This window comes from Cornus florida, unplaced genomic scaffold (genome assembly GCF_030987335.1).
Source record: "Cornus florida cultivar Cherokee Brave unplaced genomic scaffold, ASM3098733v1 CherokeeBrave_3.0.0_Hap2_Chr07, whole genome shotgun sequence".
NCBI lineage: Eukaryota > Viridiplantae > Streptophyta > Magnoliopsida > Cornales > Cornaceae > Cornus > Cornus florida.
In genome coordinates this window covers 37732729-37754233 of record NW_026775577.1, presented here as the reverse complement: position 1 = coordinate 37754233, position 21505 = coordinate 37732729, and the positions used below count along the sequence as shown (strand labels likewise).

The 21505-nt window shown below is 34.1% G+C and overlaps 2 protein-coding genes and 1 long non-coding RNA gene across 5 annotated transcripts; 2 read left to right on the top strand and 1 right to left on the bottom strand.

The window, feature by feature from the left end:
* Positions 1-3123: 3123 nt before the first annotated feature.
* Positions 3124-13099, top strand: LOC132267061 (uncharacterized protein At4g37920-like). Of its 3 annotated transcripts, XR_009468840.1 has the most exons (8): positions 3125-3442; positions 3672-3949; positions 4090-4255; positions 6401-6645; positions 9486-9673; positions 9767-9979; positions 12294-12785; positions 12905-13099. XR_009468840.1 is itself a non-coding variant. In XM_059768111.1 (7 exons), the coding sequence occupies exons 1-6, from the start codon at positions 3235-3237 to the stop codon at positions 9969-9971; spliced, it is 1290 nt and encodes a 429-aa protein (XP_059624094.1). In that variant the 5' UTR covers positions 3124-3234; the 3' UTR covers positions 9972-9974; positions 12294-13099. The 3 variants fall into 3 exon arrangements, 2 of the variants coding, with proteins under 2 accessions (XP_059624094.1, XP_059624092.1); XM_059768111.1 differs by having other exon boundaries at positions 3124-3442; positions 9767-9974; positions 12294-13099; XM_059768109.1 differs by having other exon boundaries at positions 12294-13099.
* Positions 13100-13802: 703 nt separating this feature from the next.
* LOC132267060 (pentatricopeptide repeat-containing protein At3g12770-like) lies at positions 13803-17720 on the top strand. Its single transcript, XM_059768108.1, has one exon. It carries the CDS (start codon positions 15293-15295, stop codon positions 17030-17032), a length of 1740 nt encoding a protein of 579 aa, XP_059624091.1. The 5' UTR covers positions 13803-15292; the 3' UTR covers positions 17033-17720.
* A 741-nt stretch (positions 17721-18461) lies between these two features.
* LOC132267059 (uncharacterized) lies at positions 18462-21025 on the bottom strand. The gene is made up of 2 exons (XR_009468839.1): positions 20314-21025; positions 18462-19018 (listed from the first exon to the last, which is right to left on the bottom strand). It is a non-coding gene; the product is annotated as an uncharacterized LOC132267059 (long non-coding RNA).
* Between the last annotated feature and the right edge of the window lie 480 nt (positions 21026-21505).

Sequence of the window (21505 nt, the reverse complement as noted above, 5' to 3'; positions counted from 1 at the left end):
CAAGGGTGAGTAAGGATCATCCCAAGGGATTGAAGGGCTACTAGTAATGGAACAATGCTTAGGGTTAGTAGGTCGAGTGATCAAAGGTAGGTTGTTTGGTTGATTAAACTATAATTAAGATTAAACAATATCAATATAAAGTAGGTAATTAAAGGATAGATAAAACAAGAGACAGAGATCTTGGGATTTAGAGATCACCACTAAGCATCATCTTTCTCTACACTCAATTCACAATTAATGAGGGAAAGGCATATGTTGCAACAATAGTGAATGTGTGTGGTTGTTTTCACAAGCATGGATGAACAATTAAATATATATTGTCTAAACAACACAATGAATAGCACAATATATTAAACTAAGTCATTAATCCTTCTTTAAGCTCACAATCCAAACACAAAATTAGAGAAATATACTACTTGCATTCATAAGTATGAAACATCAAACAACAAGTATGGATTGTCCTCCCATTTAACAACTAGGTAGCTATACTACATCTAAGCTAACGACATGGAAATTAAACTAAGTAGACTAAGGGAGAGACACAATCCATCAAGAAATGAGTATGAACCATCAAATAAACTACAAGAGCATTCTATTAAGCACTATGTCTTGACAATCTCTAGATCTATAACATCAACACACATAGACATGCATCAACAACACAAGAGATAGAGATAAACACATGAACATCTATTCTAGCATACATAGACATATGGATAGAATGAAATGATCAATTGGAAGAATTAAACCACCAAATCATTGAATAAACAAGATCTATGTATATAAATATGTCAAAACATATATTACAACACAAATCCCCTCAAAAATACATAAATCAAGGTAAAGAAAGCATGCTTAGGGCTAACTCTAGCCCCAAGAGGATGTCTAGCCACTCATGAATGGTGTCCTCCAACCCTCAAGGGCTATCTCTATGGTAGAAGTGCTCTTCTTCTTGAGGAAGATGGAAAACCTCTCAAGAATGTCTCTAGTCTCCTCTTCTCTTTTCTTCCTCTCTAAGAATTGTATCTAAGACTATCAAAAACTATCGATCTAAGCATATGTGTAAAAGTGGCTCATACTCCTTATATAGGTAGTTCAAATGTCACACCCAATGGTCTAGGCTCGTACACAAGGGCTCCTCCAATGATTGCACAATGAGACAACTTTTAATGAGTTGTAGATATATTTTTTTCGGATTTGAGAGGGTTCGATCGATCGAACCTGTTCTGTGATCGATCGAACATGGCTGAGATCTATCAAACTTTGGTTAGATCGATCTTCCAATGGCGGCACCTTTTTGGATAAGGACATATCTTAGATATTTTGGGGAATGAGACAAAGAATCTTTTCGATCGATCTGAGAATTGTTGGATCGATCGAACTTTGTGGGATCTTTGAATAAGGACAAAAGAGCTTGGATCCATCTTGGAGAGTCTAGATCAATGAACTTTCGATCAATCGAAGTATCCTTGTGATCGATCGAATCTCCTGAATTTTCACACTTTGCTTCAATCTGCTTCCATTTTGCTTCTTTCTTCCATCCAGCTTGAGTTAGCTTCTTTTAAGCTCTTATTTGGCTGAATTAGCTTATTTTGGGGATAAGCACATAAAAAAGGAAATAGCACGAAATTAGTCTAAAATGGAAAAGTAAGATAGATAAAGGTTCTAGAATACCTAAATTTAAGGGGTTTAAATGCGCATTTTTCAGCGCTCATCAACGGATGCCCCCATTGAGCCCACTATAGATCCATACTTGATGTCCGTTATATGCGTGTGAGACGGAGAAACTACATGTGCTTGTGAATTTTGAAGTGCTTCTAAGAAGCCTGACCAAGAATTGTGGAGGGGGGAGGTGGAAATTGGCATAGATGGAATATGATTTACTTGCACAACATTTGTTTGAAACCTTAGGTTGGACAAATGCATATGGCCCATTAGTTAGGTTTTCGAAGGTCCAGACTTGGCCCTGCAAATTAGAATGGACTTTTCATTGGGCTTTAGCTGGCGTTTTTTTACTTTTGTAACTTATATAAGTTTTTTAAAAAACAGAACTACAATATAGTAGTAATATTGAAACAATTTATTTATTTATTTTGTATGTCTGTCTTTTGCACATATATATGCCAAAATTTGGTCAGATAAAACAATACTTTCAATTTATAAGTAATTTTGTATTAGATCTCCACTTCCATTAGAAATGTACAGTAAAACTTCTGCGGAGTATTAACTTGCCCTCCAATTATATAATTCAAATTAGTTTATTACATTTAATTCTTTAATAAATATGATAAGGATACACTTTGAATTCACATTGCAGTGTATGGGGAGCTCGGCAATTGCCCACACTAATTTTTTTTTTATTCAATTTTGCCCCACTAACCTTACATCCCGGCTCTGTCCTGAATACATACATACAACTTAGTAAAATTCTTAGTTTAAAACATGTTCTTTTGGGAGAAATGGTGGGAATGGACACACGTCTAAGAAGAGATTTGTTTCTCTCTTCTTCTTCTTCTTTTTCTTTTCTTTTTTTTTTTTATTATTTACTATTATTTTTTATTTTGAATAAATTTAACTTATTTTTCTAAAATTTGTTATTATTTTACATAGAATCCTTTAGATTTCATAATCTTACTTATTTCTTCATCTCCTTCCTAATTTTGTCCTTCTAACGTCAAATAACATCTTTAATTTCGGCTTCATTAGAAAAATATTTTTTTTGTGTTTTCTTGTGTTTGATTGTAATAAAATATTTACGATAAAAAAATATATTAAAACATAACAAAATAACTTATTTATCAAATTTTGATAAACTATTTTACACGTCCCACTCGATAAACTCGACCTCAATTTCAAAACAAACCTTTGCCAAATACATAAAAATAAAAAAAATAAAAAAAATTACCTAAAAATAAAAAAAATATTTCGAGAAAAATATTTATCCTTAGCCTTCATATAATTTATAGATAAAATAATAAAATAATATACTACAAGGGACTAAAGAATAAAATGAAATTTTGAAAGTCTAAGTTGAATTTTTTTATTATTATTTTATTTTATTTTATTTTATTTTTTATTTTGTTGGGCAAGGGGATTTTTATTTTTTTATTTTTCCTGAATCAAGGGGTTTAGTTACACATAATTTGTATCTTCATCTGCATTTGCTCTGCTTGCCTCTCTCTCTTGCTCTCCAAACTGTAACAAAGCTTTCTCTCTCTCTCTCCATCAACTGCCATGAGTAATCTGTTGGGATTCGAAACATCTATAACCACGACCATCACTCTCTTTCCTTTCAATGCTGAATTACCCCAAGCAACTCCCAAAATACCCACCATATCCTCTTCATCCCTCTTCTCACCTTCCAGACACACCCATACCACCAAGCCAAGAAGAACGATTCCCACCTTCAGACCCAGAACTGTCCTTACTTCAATCACAACCGGTAAGTGCTTTCACTTCCCCTTTTGCTATTCATACATATATATGCATAATTCTATCAGCTTAAAATGTGCGCGCACACACACGGTCACTGTTTTTGATTTCTTGGTGTCTTTTTGACGGTTATTTATTTATTTATTTTGGTGTATTGCCTCCGTTTCTCTCTTATTTGGCTAATTTCTGAATAGGTTTATGATTTTTACTAATGGGTCTTGCATAATTTTCTTGCCTAGGACTTCTAGCGAGTAGTATGGCTACTCCACAAATGGAGGGGCAAGTTGAGGTTGAAGTTGCTGAGGGGTGTACAATTACCCAATTTTGTGATAAGATTATTGATGTGTTCATGAATGAGAAACCCAAGCCAAAAGAGTGGAGGAAGTACTTAGTGTTCAGGGAGGAGTGGAACAAATATAGGAATAGCTTCTATAATCGCTGCCAAACCCAGGCTGACGCCGAAAATGATTCTGAAATGAAGCAAAAATTAATTGCACTAGCAAGAAAAGTGAAGAAGGTAAATACAAATTTTATTTTATTATATTTTTAATGTGCATACAGATATGCTTGCAATTATGCATATTTATTTAGGGTTAGGGATAGATGCAAATTTTAGTGTCCCTTCCAGTTTTGTTTGATTAGGTATGAGCTTTGCAGATTGATGATGAAATGGAAACATATACTGAACTTCTTAAGGTGTTACAAGATAGCCCCATGGATGTAAATGCAATCGTTGCAAGCCGGCGCAAAGATTTTACTGGTGAATTTTTCCGTCATCTAAGGTTGCTTTCAGAAACCCATGACAGCTTGGAGGACCGAGATGGTAACAAAATGAGCATTTTATGCAGTCACATTGATCTTAAAATTAATTTGATGGATTGAGATGGATAATTACCTGCTAGTTAATTGTCTAGTTCGGATGCCTTTATTGATCATCCTTTTGATGCTAGTTGCAGGACAACATTTTATTTTTGTGAATGTCTTTTACTTACTTGCTTGCAGCAATTACTCCATTTGCCTCAATTTGTGGCGGATTAATCAAATTCAGGTTAATTTTCTTTTTCTTCGGAAAGCAAAAGGAAAATGAAAGATGCATAATAGTTGCTTTCTTGATGCATGCAAGTGGACTCTTGATGGTACTCTTTTAAGGGTATTTTGATACCAATGGTAACTACATTAGACTATTTTTTAGCATAAAGCTGTAAGGTGTTATTGCAATGCTACATATCACAATGATCATTGATATATACTACTCCTAGTAACAAACTCATTTACTAAACTTGTGAAATGTCTCCAAACTAGTATCTAAACAAACATAGTCTTCTTTATTGGAAATATTTGGATATATCAGAAAGAGTGGACTCGCCTGATTTCCACATGATGTGTTTATCATATCTAGGTAGAACAATTTAAATTAAGGCTAAACAAAGAACCAGTAGTTAAAGTACCTCTATGTCTGATCGTAGCAACATTCTTTAAGATAAGAAAGAGTCTGCCTGAGAAAACCTCTGAAGATCTTTAATTTGTAATTACTGTTTAGCCTCCACCAACAATAAAGTTGTTCTTCTAGTCCATCCATTGGTTTGTTCAAGGAGTCACTTTTAAATTTTAATGATTAGTTTCTCTAAAACAGGGTATGAGTAATCTGTTTTAAAGCCATATGTACTATTACTGATCTGACTTTTCAAAAGGGAAATGATGTAATAAGTGGATGGAGAATAGTATCAGGACAGCGAAAATGGATGGATATATTGTTTGAAGTCCCAAACTCTTTCGATCAATAAATATTGAAAAGTATTTTGGAATCAAATTGAAGATATTTTTTAAAATTTTAAATTCACTTTAATATAATGCGTTAATGTTATTCAGTAGTTAAAGTACCTCTATGTCTGATCGTAGCAACATTCTTTAAGATAAGAAAGAGTCTGCCTGAGAACACCTCTGAAGATCTTTAATTTGTAATTACTGTTTAGCCTCCACCAACAATAAAGTTGTTCTTCTAGTCCATCCATTGGTTTGTTCAAGGAGTCACTTTTAAATTTTAATGATTAGTTTCTCTAAAACAGGGTATGAGTAATCTGTTTTAAAGCCATATGTACTATTACTGATCTGACTTTTCAAAAGGGAAATGATGTAATAAGTGGATGGAGAATAGTATCAGGACAGCGAAAATGGATGGATATATTTTTTAAGTCCCAAACTCTTTCGAGCAATAAATATTGAAAAGTATTTTGGAATCAAATTGAAGATATTTTTTAAAATTTTAAATTCAGTTTAATATAATGCGTTAATGTTATTCAGGAGCATATTTTTGGAAGCATCCTTTCTGGTAGTTGGTAACTATCTGGAATTAAAGAATATTGTTATATTCTTAGGAAAACTAATGCTAAAATAATTTTAAAAATAATAAAGTTTTTGTCCTCTGCTTTGCTAAAAATCAGGATTAGCATGTATCATTTTATCCACCTTTCTTTTCTTTCTTTTTCTTTTTTCTTTTTTTTTTGGAAAGCATCATTTTTTGCTAGATTCTATCCATCATTTTATCCATCTTGCTGGTTACTTTTGAAAAACAGTTTTGCTATTTTGTCTGAGTTCTTCTGTTACAGATCATGCAGCCCTTTTTAATGATTTTCTTCCAACACTTGGATATCTCTGTAAGCATAAAACTGATTCATATCATTCCAATCCCATTCTAAAATATACCTCCTTACAAGCTTTATTGAATTGACAAAATAACCGAAACACTCAACTCCTATTTCATGAGACATGGAATAGTATCAAACATTTTAAATGAAGAGGAATACAAAAAAAAGTTAAGGATCCTTCCAAATACTGATACCGCCACAGGGGAAAGCAGAAAACACAAAAAAATGTTGCATCAGCTTACCGTGACCAAAGATGCCTAACCAAAGTTATTATGGATGATTCAAAGTTGCCATCTAATATTATTCTACTATCTTCTGTGCAGCGGTGGCAAGGCTTGGGGCTAGATGCTTGTCTGCAGTTTCTGCCTATGATAATACACTGGAGATAGTGGATACACTAGACGTTGCCCAAGCCAAATTTGACGATATCCTAAACTCTCCTTCAGTGGACGTGGCATGTGAAAAGATTAAGAATCTTGCTAAGGCAAAGGAACTTGACTCTTCTTTAATCTTATTAATAAACAGTGCTTGGGCTGCAGCGAAGGAGTCGACAACCATGAAGAATGAGGTATGGATTAACCTTCTATTGAGTGCTTACCCTGCTCATTCCATTGGAATTTTCACTTATCTAAAGGTTGCTTTAGTAGATGAAAGCTAGGTAGAGGAGACTTTGATATGAAAGGTCAAATTGACTGGTTTTTTTTTTTTTATTTTTTTGCTTTTTTTAATCAGTATAATCTGTTTAAAGAAGCCTAAAGGAGGCAACCCATGTAGAGTGGACTGTGCTGGGGTTAACAAAACTAGGCTCTAGCCTGAAAGCTCATCTTACCTAGATAATCACATAAGAATCACTGTGGAAAGAAGTATCTCCCTTTTTATTAAAAAAAAAAAAAAATATGAAGAACTGAACATCAACTGTTTCAGCTTAGGAATACCCAATTCAACACCATCAGAAGACCACCTATTTTGCTTCTTCCAGACACTCTACATACGACACCATGGGGCAGCTTTCTGCACCTGCCTAATGATGTATCTGACACACCCCCCTGCCATCAGCGAAAAACTTCATGACTGATCTAGGTATCACCCACTATACTGCAAAAGGAGACAAGAAGAGACAAGTCCTCTAGAAACCCGTGTGTAGCAGAAGGTGATTTGCAGTCTCTTGAGCCTCTTTGCACATGCAGCACCAAATAGTAAATACTTTGACCATGCACCTAGATTATCAAATGGTCTAGATAGTCAACAAGGCTGCTGGCCATGCAAAGAAAGCTAACTTAGGGGACGCTTTGGTATGGAAATACCTTTTCAAGGATATTTGGGATCACCTTCCCCACACTTTCTTATAGCAAGATCTCACCATTCCTAGAATCCTTCAACCCCAGGGCATCCTCTATATCACTGTTCACCATTAACCGGGATATCATAAAATAACTCAGACAGCTCCCACCAACTCTGATTCACAGTCCTACATGGCTCTACTAAACCTAGAGGGTCACATGACACCAACTCTAAAAGTTATTTGGATCTTAAGCTCACGTGACTCGAACTCTCAGATTCATTTGGATCACACTTTTTCAAAGCACACTTTCTTTACATACATATTCATTTACTATTTTCTGTTCGTCCATACAAGTCTTGTCTTTTTCATTGTTTTTATGGGTTCTGGCAAATTTGAATGATATATGTTTGAGGAGTGTAGTTAAACACAATTTAACGTGTTAGGACCTTTAAATGAAGACTTGATGGGCTAATAATATTGTTTTATTTGTTTAGAAAGCTTTGCATTGGTCCAAAATCCATGGTAAGAGTTACCAAAGGGCCTTTGACCCAATGGTATAAACTCCCCTTCCTCAAAGAGGAGGGGAGGGGTTCGAGCCCCACCGTGGGCAAAGTATTTGCGAGTAAACTTACCTTATCCAAAAAACAAAGTAAAAATCCATGGTAAGAGTGTCATACCAGAACTATGGAGTACCAAATTGTCAATCTATTGCTGGACATGGATATTTTTCTCATCTAGTATTGTTCTTGCAAAATATTCTAAATGATACCAGTGGAAAACAAGGATGGAGCCATGTAATGAGTTGTATGTGGTACTTAACATAGATGGATGCCGATAGTAGGTTTGCATCAAAGGGCATTTTTTGCCATGACACTTGCCTGCTGCTCAAATAAAGCTTTATTATCCCCTACTCAAGTTATGTTTATCCTCTGGGTTATTAGTCTACAGATAGATGTCCTGGATGCTTTTAATGAAACATATTTTCAATATCAAATTAAATTCTTAATCAGATGAAAACTCTCAAGGTTGTTAAAAATTGGAAAAAGTTGTATGATAAAAATGCTACTATATATCATCAATCTCTAAAGTTTCATAGAAATCCAATGTCTGAAAGTTATTTCTCAGCCAAAACTAAATGGAAAATTCTTCTGTAAGTGAAACAATAAACTGTCTTAATTAATACAAAAGGAAGATGATAGATAACATCATATTGGACCCATATGCATATGCCTATTGTTTATTTTCTTTTCATGTTGGTTAGTCAGCTTACGTTTTCTGCATGAGCAGCATTATTTTATGTTTTAAAAAATAACCTTAGGGAGTTGTTTATACCTTGATAACAAGAGCTAGTAGTTTGTTGTATGAACTACACTATTCCTGAATTTTGCACAGGTTGTTAGAATTGTTGTTGTACATATTTGGTTTGTTGGGCATACCTCAATGAGGGCTCTATAGCACTGGTGTGCATCACCGTCTAATTGAAGGAATGCAGTTTGATCATCCCATGTACTCATCATTATGGTTTTTATGTTAAATGATCTGTGATGCGCCATTCAATCGTGGATTATCTTATCAGAGGTCCAAATTTACTGTCTTCAAAAGATCAGTTGAGTGAACTTGAGATTATAACAGGAATTAAGGCAAACTATATTCACATTTCATAGTTTTTATTCGTATTCTGTCTTGAATATTTGAAGTCTTTAAATGATTTTACATAATAAGAGATGGTACTATTTGGATTGGCATCTTACTCATTTCTAAGGTTATGAAAATCTCTATCCACTAATTTCATTCTTATGGAACTAGGCACTCCGAGGATAATTCAACTTCTTGTTTGATAGAGTAGAATGCAACAAATGTACAAGCATAAGATGTAAGTTATGCGGACAGTGACTTTGAAGAATGAACAATTGGCATTTTGAGCATGTCTAGATGCTTGAGTTTGGCTATTGAGAGATGTATACAGTAAATCTCACTCCCAAAACAGAATATATATATATTTTTAAGTTGAGTTTTGGCTTCTTAGTTGCCTTTACCTTGTTTGCCATTTGCTTGAGTGCTAGTTCCCTTTTTTTTTTTTTTTTTTTTTTGGAAAGAAATTGTTGAGCTTAGACTTATAACTGCAGGTGAAGGACATTATGTATCGTTTATACAAAGCCACAAAGAGTAGTATAAGGAGCATAGCACCAAAAGAAATAAAGCTACTTAAGTATTTGCTGAACATCACAGACCCTGAAGAGCGATTCTCAGCATTGGCCACTGCCTTCTCCCCAGGGAATGAACACGAAGCTAGAGACCCTAATGCTATATACACGTAAGTGAGCTTCATGCTTTCCCTATCATGAATTTTCATTAATTATTAACTAAATATAGATGAAATATTTTGTTTTTAATGGTGGTGGAACAGAACTCCCAAGGAGCTGCACAAGTGGATAAAGATCATGCTTGACGCATACGATCTTCACAAAGAAGACACTGACATTAGGGAAGCCAAGCAGATGACTCAACCTATCGTGATCCAGAGGCTCTTCATCCTTAAGGAGACAATTGAAGAGGAATACTTGGAACAAGGCATTAAATCTGAAAAAGACACCAATTCAGAGGAGTTGTAAATTGTAAGGTACTTTTGTTCTTCATCACTAAATCTATGTCAGCTTTCATTATGCACTAGAGGTGACCATGAATTTACTCTGTTTGGGCTTGACTTGATTGTTTGTGGGTGCAACTCGAGCTCAGCTTGGGATCATGTGCTCAAAAAGCTGAGCTCAGACTTGGCTCATTATGATTTTGAAAAGTTTGGGCTCGGCTGGGCTCATTTTAATAAAACGAGTTGAGCTCTATATCATGTACACAGGGTTCGGACCTAAGTACACGAATTTTTTTTATTACTAATATGCCTTACTAAATTGTTCTTTTCCAGTTATAAACCTCTAAAATACTAATATGCCTTGCTAAATTGTTCTTTTCCAGTTATAAACCCCTAAAATATTACTATTGCGCCCCCGCCCCCCGCCCCACCCCCACCCCCCCCGCGGTGACTTAATGGTCTGGGTCCATCCTTGCATGTACACGTTCAAGTTTGGTTTGAGCTTGTGTTCACGATCGCTTGGCTTGTTTATTAACACAATATTTGCAATAATAAAATATAGACACATTTTATTACTATCATTATATTTTAGTTTTATATTAGCAATCATGTATGATCCTACACCAGTCTATGTTCATGAACATGAATGATCCATACACGAGCTGACCACAACAATGTTCGGGATCAACTCGTTCTTTAAACAAGCCTAGAAATTGAGCTCGAGTCCAGTTTGTTTACATAAATGAACGAGCTCCTCAAGTTGATCCTAAAACGAGCTGATCACGAGTTGCACATGAACAATTCGGTTCTTTTGCAGCCCTAATACTTGTCACTCCCAAACAAAGGCAAAATACCAATTTGCTTTATTGGCAATCAACATTTGTCCAGTTCTATTTAAAAATTCATGGGAGTGTTAATTTGTCGCTTGTTTTTCTCGTTGCAGACCTTTTGTTGAATGGTATTGAGCAATTAGTTTCGGCAGGTCATTGTGGGTTTAGTCCCGCCTATGGACCAATCATTGGTGCTCCATTATAGACTAAAGTCTAACAATGTAGGCTCATGTTACACAATGCCAAGTGGCATATTTGAACAACTAACAGTTCCATCTATATAACCATTAATGAAAAGTTTCGTAAAGCTACAACACTAATATTTGTACTTTTGAAAACAGAATAAAAATTAGACTCTAGCTTTTGTTATGAATTTTACCATCACTAAGTTCTAATATCTTCATAGTTTTTAATATTTTAAAATTTTATTGTAACTACTAACTATATTTGCATGCATTTCTATCACACACATGCCATACTTTGTTCAAGGGTACAACTTTTGCTTGCCTTGCTTAGGATTTTAGGAGTTCTCAATGCCATAGTGCGGTATGAGCAATTTTTTTTATTACTAATATGCCTTACTAAATTGTTCTTTTCCAGTTATAAACCTCTAAAATACTAATATGCCTTGCTAAATTGTTCTTTTCCAGTTATAAACCCCTAAAATATTACTATTGCGCCCCGCCCCGCCCCCCCCCCCCCCCCCCCCCGAGTTCTCAATGCCATAGTGCGGTATGAGCCATTTCCACCTTTTGCTTAGCTTGGCAGGAGAGTTGGAAAATTGGAGTTAAATGAAGGATGAAGAGAATATTAGAAAAAGGAAAATGCATTTCTCACCTTTTCTAGGTTGAATAGGAAGATGGAAAAGTTGATGTTTCTTAATTTTACCATTATACTCTTGTGAGAGATCAACCAAATAATGGCTTTCACTACTTCACAAGAATGCTAAAATTGTGAAAGATCATTAAGCATTTTTTATATGTTTGAATAATGAGTTTTCTTACAACATTGTGAACTTCATAGACATGATATTGAAGATAATGAAAACATTTTCTTTAACAGTCCTATTCCTTTCCGAATCTGGTCTTAAATTAGCAGCAAATGCGGTCTGCAAAATTTTTAATTTTATTTTGGTTAGGTAAATACTCACACACCCACAAATGCCCACCATGGGGCTTGAATCCCTCACCTCCTCTTTGAGGGAGCAGAGGTTATTACCAGTTGGGCTAATGCCCAGTGTTAAATATGGCCTGCAAGTTGGTAACAAAACTTGGGATATCCTGGGTTCATGAGCCGCTTCTTCATTGAAGGGTAATTCTTTAGCTTGGGGTATTCCTGCAAGTTTAAATGAATGTGTATAAAAGACTGAATGTGCTTGACAGTGTTGGTTTCCCTTTTTCCCTTCAAATCCACTTTTTTTTTTTATTATTTTATTATTATTATTATTATTATTTATCTCCTCTCTAATAGCTTTCATCTTCATCTGTCATCTTGATTTGCTAATGTCATGTTTGCAGAGGCTTTGGAATATTTAACTGGTTGCGCCGGCGATGTTAATTCGAAGTACTGCATTTCATCAGCATTTTCTGTAACGAATGGGAAGTGTATATAGTTAGTGGCTGAGGATAAGTGTGTCTACTCGTGGGAACTCCAGACAAGGAAAATTGTTCAAAAATTGGAATGTAACACTGATGCCATCATATCAGTGTCATGCCACCCCCACCAAGAACATGACTGCGTCTGGTGCACTTGGAAACGAAAAAAAAACAGTGAAAGATCTAGTCTCTGGAGGACTGATTTGTTTCTCTAATAAACATTTTGTAACATCTCTGCACCTGCTGTGATTGGCATTGCCACTGGAAAAGACTCAAGAAAGTATCAGGGGAATGATTGATCTATTCTTACGGTGACCAACTCACCGCACTCGCGACATGAAATTCTTTCCTCCAGGAGCTTTGTTTTTCATGTTGATGGATTCGGGAACATTGCAAATTTGAGGACAATACACTGTATGCTTCAATTGCAAATTTGAAATAGCTCGCGTTGCTTTATATATGCATCTCTCTGTCCATGCATTTCTGAAATTCTTTCGATGTGAAGTTAATGTTGCCCATATAATTTTTTACAGTTTTACAAATGTTACGCGATATCTTGTGAGTAGTCTTGGTGCAAGTATTCATTGGCCGGAGGTACTATATAGTTGGTACTCCGGGTTACCCAATATTTTTCCGATGAAAACTCAAGTCAGATTATGAAACTCAAGTTGGTATCTGTATCATGACATGTCGCAAGGTATTTACTCTAATCTCAGTTGATTTGTTAATTTGGTATTGCGGGACATGTCTTGGTAGCAATGTTATGTATAAATGGATACATTGAAAGATGGCAATGAAAAGGACTTAAATATTATGTTACTAAAGAGTAAATAATCCAACTGTAACTTTATTTTACATAAATAACATCTTCTCCTAAAAATATGAAAAATATAAAATTTTCTTGTATTTGGAGTTATTCGGAATTAATAAAACTACTTTAGTTGTCGCGTTTCTTTATTTGTTTGTCTATGATCATCAGATGATTTCGAAGCATCTCAAAGTTGTCAGTGATCATCCCTGTTAGAATTGATGATAAATCGATGATTTGGGAGTACATGTTAAAGTATCAATAATCCTTGTTAGAGCATGCCTTCCTTTTCTAAAAGTGTACAGCCACATCAGTAATTGATTTTACGCTTATTTTGGAAACTTCAATTTCTTAAAGCATCTTCAGTGGTCTATAGGGTTTTGTGTAAAGTATACATTGCCACATATAATTTATAAATTTTTTTCATCTCCAACAATTTGTTAAAATACACTGCAACTCATCAATGTGTTAAAGGGTTGTATACTCTACACAACCTTTTTATACAGTCACGTAAGCATTATCATTGTAGATTATAGGAATTTTTTAGATTTTTTATCCTTTTACATTCTATTCTAATAAGATAAATATGTACTAACAAAAGATTATATATATATTAATCACGATTTTATATAATTGTTGTTTGATACAGTTATACAAATTATTTGTTTTTTCTTTTTTGTTAATTAGTCAATTCAATCATAATTGTAATTGCATATTTTTGGTTTATGTAGAAAGTGAAATATAGGGAGAAATTATTATTATTTTTTCTTAATTGAGGAGGATTGAGATGTGAGATTTAATCATGAAAAAGTCAGTGTAAAAGTTATGTAGTTGGAACTAAAAATAGGTTGTACAAAATTTTTGTATAAATTTACTTTGACACATCATATTTACACAAATATATATATACAACGGTTAGAGATGCTCTTATTGTGTACTCATTTTTTCATTTTACACTTTATTGCATATTATTTTTTAAAAATTGAAATAATTTTTTTAATTATTTTTTTTTTGTTTTTTTTTTTTTTTTTTTTTCCAACGATTTTATTCTCAATAATTATAATACTAAAGGTTATAGTTGTTTATTCGGATTATATGTTTAAATAAAAGATTATATTAGAAAAACAATATTAAAAAACAATAATATTATATATATAAAAGAAAAAGTGCATTACAGCTTCCTACAAATAAAATAAAACAATAGTCAGGAAAAAAAAAAAAAAAAAAAATACATAACCATAATTATTTTACTCACTATCACACAATATATTGTTTTTTCCATTTTATATCATTATCATATACAAAAGCCCACAACTCCACGCGCCACTCCCTTCCTCCGGAGTGTGAAGTGTGTAACATAACGTGGGCCCACTTGTGTGTAACGTGCATACTAAAGACTTTCATTCAAAATACTGTACATATTTGCTTTGTGCTGGGTCGCTCTTACAATTTACAATAAAAAATTATTACAATTTACGATAAGAAAGTATTTCAAAACGATACGTAATTCTTTGCATAAGGTTTGAACGGAAAATCAAAATAATGTTTAGAAAGACTGGAATTTAGAAAAGAATTAGATTCCATAGGATTTGAACTTCCAAAATACAATCTACTCAAATTCTATGAAAATTGATGGAATTTGTAAAATACTTAACTAAAGAATTTTTAACTTACCCAATTTACCCTTCTTTCTAATAAAACATGATATTGCAATTAGGATAAAATGATGAAAGAAACCTTTTCTTCATAACTAAATTTCATTTCAAATCCAATCGGATTTCTTTTTCTTTTCCAAATCAAAATCCATTAAAATAAAAAAATAAAAAAATCCACCAAAAAATAATAATAATAATAATAAAACTTGCCACTACATAAACCCAGTTCCACCAACTACTCGTTCTGTTAACCATTGGAAGACAAATACTTGATTCAAAACAGTGGTTCAAAAATCAGAGGCATTTGGGTATTCAAACAAATGATGGTCTTCTCTTGGCTATGCTTTTTTTCCTTTTCTATATGATGGCTTGACAGTGAAAATGGCATCGAAAAGATTAACGTAGCCAACACCACATAGTTATGTTTAAAGCAGTGTTGACCCAGCAATTTTCTGGTGATGATTCATTTTCAGAAGCTTATGACTCTCACAACCATTAAACATTTCGGTGCTGTCCTACATAAGGAATTATCGGATTCGTGTTTTGTTTGCAAGTACTTTTCTCGTGTTGCAAATCAACTGTTTGATGAAATTCCTGAGAATAGAAATGCGTGGGAACTTGCCAAGAATGGCAATGCTCGTGAAGCATTGGAGTCTTTTCGCAGGATGAATGAGTTTGGAAAGACACCCACGAAGTTCATTCTTTGTAGCACTCTTAATTCTTGCGCGAAAACGCTGAATCGGCACTTGGGTCTGCAAATTCATGCTCGATTAGTTCAGACCGGTTATGAGGAGAATTTGTTCATAAGCAGTGCGCTTGTTGATGTTTACGCAAAGTGTGGTGCTTTGGTGGATGCAAGGAGGGTGTTTGATAGCATGAAAAGGCATGATCAAGTATCCTGGACTTCAATTATATCTGGTTTTTCACAAAATGGGGATGGAAGAGAAGCCATTTTGTTGTTTAAACGAATGTTGGGTACCGAAATCAAACCTAATTTCTTTACCTATGTTAGTGTTATTAGTGCGTGTACAGTGCTGGAAGGAGCATTTGTATGTGGTGCATTGCTTCATGCTCATGTAATTAAACTTGGGTGTGGGACTAACAGTTTTGTGGTCAGCTCTCTAATTGATTGTTATTCAAAATGTGGGCAAATCGATCAAGCTATACTGCTATTTGATGCCACCACCGCGAGGGATAACATTCTACTCAATTCTATGATCTCAGGGTATTCTCAGAACCTATGCGGCCAAGAGGCATTGACCCTGTTCATGGAAATGAGGAATGAAAATTTGAGTCCAACCGACCATACTTTAACTAGCATTTTGAATGCTTGTGGGAGCTTAACAGTCGTCCAGCAAGGAAGACAGGTCCATGTTTTGGTCATTAAAATGGGGTCAATTACCAATGTGTTCGTGGTTAGTGCTTTGATAGATATGTATTCAAAATGCGGCAGCATTGTGGAAGCTCGTCGTGTTTTTGATGAAACGATTGATAAGAACAGCGTCTTGTGGACTTCAATGATCACTGGGTATGCTCAGAGTGGAAAAGGGTTAGATGGTTTGGAACTTTTTGATTATTTGGTGAAGGAAGAAGGGGTTGTGCCGGACCATATATGTTTTATGGCTGTCTTGACTGCCTGCAACCATGCTGGGCTTCTCAACAAAGGGATTGAATATTTTAACAAAATGAGGGATTATGGTCTAGTTCCTGAGTTAGATCATTATGCTTGCTTGGTTGACCTTTATGCAAGAAATGGATATCTAAGAAGAGCGAAGGAGTTAATGGAGGAAATGCCATTTCATCCGAACACTGTAATGTGGAGTTCCTTTTTGAGTTCTTGTAAAGTGTACGGTGAAGTAGAACTTGGGAGGGAGGCAGCATTTAAGCTCTTTCAGATGGAACCAGGTAGTGCTGTCCCATACATAATGCTGGCAAATATTTGTGCCGGAGCTGGTTTATGGAGCCAAGTGGCTGAGATTAGGAATTTGATGAAACAAAAGGGAATAAGAAAAAGTGTAGGATGGAGTTGGATTGAGGTAGATAAGAAGATTCATGTTTTCTCAGTGGGTGATTTATGTCACACTCAATCACAATACATCTATGCGGAGTTGGATAAGCTGAATCTTGAAATGAAAGAGGCCGGAGGTATGCCCAAACTGATACAAGATTTAGAGGATTTTGATGATGAACATGTCTAATGATGTACGGATTAAAATAAGCAGCATTTCACGAGATATTTAAATTTAGTTAATGATCAATATGAGTTGATATATGCTTAGTGTTGGTAATTGAGATTTTAGTTTCCTATGGTTAGAAGATCATCTTTGACTACTAAGGAGATTGTTGGTATTCTCTTGGTAATATGGCAGTGATGCTGGGAAATGCCATTTATAATCCTTACAAACTCTAATGGAATGAAGGGGAGAAAAGAGTAACACTTGCGATTGAAATCTTCTTTGCAGATTTTCCCAATCTTCTATGCAGTTAGCATCGTGAGTGATTCCGTGTTGAGAGTTTGTGCGCAGTGGAATGGTTGTGGAATAATATGGATAGATAATTTAAAGAGGATGGTGAATAGTTTAACTTTCTCTTTTATCTAATTTTTACTTATTTTAATTTTACCGAAATAAAAATAAAATCAAACCACAAAGTAAAAATAAAGTGCAACTAAAGTAAATAGAGTTTGAGAGATGACACTAGGATTTTAGCGAAGAAACTCTAATTGGTAGAATAGATCAATTGTAACAGGAAAAATCTTATTGCAGTCCTGAGATAAACAATCCACTATATTTGAAGCAAAGTATACTGAACTTTGACTCAGTCTCACACTCTATCGTTCTACCAAAAACCAATTGTTGACAATCCCTGGCTTTGCAACTCTTTCCTAGCAACAAAGCTACTTTTAGGACTTGGACAAACTGTTGCTGTATGTCCAACATTTAATCTCAGTTCCTTTAGACTCATCTTCTCTCCTTTTATCTTGTCTCTCACTTCCCCTAGATGAAAACTCTCTATTCCTGAACTTTGACTCTCTCCCTTTCTTAAATGCATTCATCTTTTCATACTTGATCAAAATTTTAAACTTCTTAGGGATGAGAACAATTTCTTCATCAGACTCACTATCATACCTAACCTCACTATCATACCTAACCTCAGACCTGAAAGACTCAGACTTTGAAGCTTTTAGGGTTTAGGGCTTGCTTGGATTGCGTTTATAAAAACAGTTTTCAAGAACAGTTTTCAAGAATAGTTTTTAGAAAACAGTTTTTAATTTTTTCAGATTTCAGACCTGCTCGGTTAAGAGAATTTACAAAAAAAATTTCGGAAAATAAAAACTGATAAAACTACTCGGTTGTATTTATTGAAAATAGTTTTCTGAACTAAGAAAATAAATAAAAATATTATTGCACCTCACTATTTTATTTCTATTTTATTTCTTTAATTTAATTTAAGATATTAACTACTAATGTTAATATAAATATATATTTAATTAAGTGTTAGAGGTGAATTCATTTTAGTGAATATTCTTAACTTAATAAAAGTTGCACAAATACAATATATCAAATTTAATTAAAATTTGACTAAATTTAAATACAATAAAAGAATTGCATGAATTACTTCAAGGAGTTGCAACCACTGAAAATGCTCTTGAATGTTAAATTAAGACGTGTGTATCATACATGGACCAAGTGGCCAATTTACAATAGAGATGTGCTCTTGAATGTTGTATTAAGATGTGTGTATCATACATGGACCAAGTGGCCAATTTATAGATATCAAATGGTGATTGCAAGAGCATCAATTCTAATATAACACATGATCCATTTGTAGTTTGGTGATGATGACAGATTAACATTTCTAACCAACAAAGAAAACCCTAACTTGATCAAGCAGGATAGGACCACAAAGCGAACCAAAGTCATCTACCCTAGTGTGATAGTATGTATAAGATGATGAATGTTAGTCTGGTCCAGGCTGAAATTGCTTTGAACTTGAAACTAGCGGTCTTGAACCCTTGGATTTGAAGGAACTTTTCAGGGTATCTTTGGCGGTGAATGCTTCAATCAAACAACCAAGGAGTGGGGATATGAGATCCTCCAGTTTGGGAGGAAGAAGAACACCATTGGAAGAGTTCATCAACCTATGGGAACCTTCCTCAAAACCACCATTATTCACCAAGTTGTCTGCAAGAAATCATTAGCAATTATTCGATGTGCAGATTGAAAAGGAAAACTTTTTGCAATTGCAGCATGAATAGGTCATTAGATCTACAACATTGGTTCTATAATTTTGATTTTTAAGGTAACAGAAGGAGAGTGGAAAGAATCTAGTCAAAATAATTGAAAGAATTATAACTTAAGAATGAAATTATGCAAGAATAGTGCTATAATTTTAGGGTAAGGTTAATGTTGTAGATGCATTTGCACTTTCAATTTAAGTATAGGACCCAATAGTTTTTTTATTTTTTATTTTTTTGGCTGAAACAATGAGGTAATAATAGACATTGGTACCAACAGAATAAGTGAACCAGAGGATCAGAGCATTTTTTTTAAGATGGGTATACGATTTTCATTAATTTCACATATCATACTAGGAAAGTAGTAAAGAAGGAAAATTTGACGAATAATAAGATGAAGGAAGAATAAAAGCTTGATTATCAAAAGGGTAGTAGAAATATTTTGACAATGCACAATGATGTCAATCAACAAAACAATCAGAAAGAAATGATAATGATCAACAAGAAAAAGAAGGAAAAAAAAAGAGCATAATGTAGAGCTTATTACACGCATTGAAATTTATTGTCCCTTCCTAGGGTTGGAGATGCTTATTAAAGCAAATGTAAATGGGGAAAACAAAAGCCAATTCATTTATTAAGGTCCAGAATATAATGGTCCTTACCTAAAAACAAAATAAAAAGTAAAACTAAAAAAAAAAAAAAATCTATAAAGGCGTACCCAAAACCAATTCTGTGTTTCTCTAAATAAAGCAAAAATGACATACAAGAGATCCATTTGCATAAACTCATTTTTAATCAATTGGATCTCAAACTAGAGTTTTGAGATCAAGATTAATTCACTATATAAATAGTTCAAATAAGAATTTACTTCCAGATGACAAGTATAAGGCAAGAATATATATTTTTTTTTTTTTTGCAAATATCAACAATCCAACAATTTTTTATGATTAATTACGAAGATTATTATGGTGAACAACTTTAAATATTCTTATGAAGGAGCTTTAAACAAAATTAAAATTAACTACCAATAGAGTACATAAAAACAAAAATATAAAAAGAAACCTTGAATAGAAAACAAAATCCACAATTTATATAGAAAATCACAACCAAATCAACAATTTATATAGAAAGTGACAACCAAATCCATCCAATCAACCAAATCGAAAACTAACAAAGAAATCCACGACTAACAAAAGAAAACCACAACCAAATATTGAGCTGAGAGAGATCTGGACGAATTACCAGAATAGATCGAAAGTCTTCCAAGTAGTAGATCCGGAGCCCAACACCCATGTGAGTGGGAACTCTAGAGAATACAAACCAAATCAAACCCTCAACCCAGATTAGATATGCTAGAAAACATCAAAAACCCCATGAATCGTAGAAAGGGACAGGAGAGAGGGTAATCGTAGAGAGAGAAAGGGGAGAGGGTAATTGTAGAGAGAGAAAGGGAGAGAGGGTGTGATGTTTGTTCTTCATGAATAAAGAGACCTTCAAAAACCGTAGATCTGTCTTCTCTGTAGTAAGAAACAATCTTGAGAGAGAGAGAGGCAAGTTGCAGAGAAATGTTGGAGAGAGACGCAGCGCCTTTGTTATAAGCGACAGGGTATCACCGTATTTTTTTTTAAGTCCAATATCAGTTCTCCGTGTTTTCAAAGTAGCGCCCAGTTTTCAGAAAACTATCAAAACGGTTTTTTTTTGTTCTCATAAAACTGACACTCTGAGAACTCTGTTTTATAAAAACTGTTTTTAAGAAATAGATCCAAGTAGAAAAAAAAACTGTTTTTAATTTTTGTAACTCCCAGAACAGAAAACTGTTCCGAGAGTTGCAATCCAAGCAGCCCTTAGGTTTTTAGGAATTTCCATAGTACTTCGTCTCATAGTTCTTAATATGACCTATAACTTTATCAACTTGCATGATAGTGATGTTTTGAGTTGCTTGCAGTATTTCAACTTTGATTCTGAACTTTTCAGGCAAAGACCAAAGAATTTTCATGTTAATCTTCTTATCTGTCACTTTCTTTCCTAGGTTTCAAAGGCCAGACACATTATGTTTGAGTTTCATGTAAAACTCAAAAAAGTTTTCATCTTCTTCCATCTTAAGATTTTCAAATTGAAACACAAGCATCTCAATCTTTGAAGATTTGACTTCATCTAAGTTGAAGTATATCCATGCCTCTGCAATTTTACAATGAGTATTACGAGCTAACTCAAATTGGACAACAGATTTGAATAAAGAAAACAAAGCTTTGTCATTTCCTTCTTGATCATTATTTTCAGCCTGAGTCTACTTAGACAATGGTAACTCTATCCTTTGTGACTGTAGGCTTTTTTATAACTTTTTTCAATTGCAGTCCAAACAAATTTATCTTGAATGATAAGAAAAGTTGTCATGTTAGGTTTCCAAAAGGCATATTTATCACCATCAAACAAA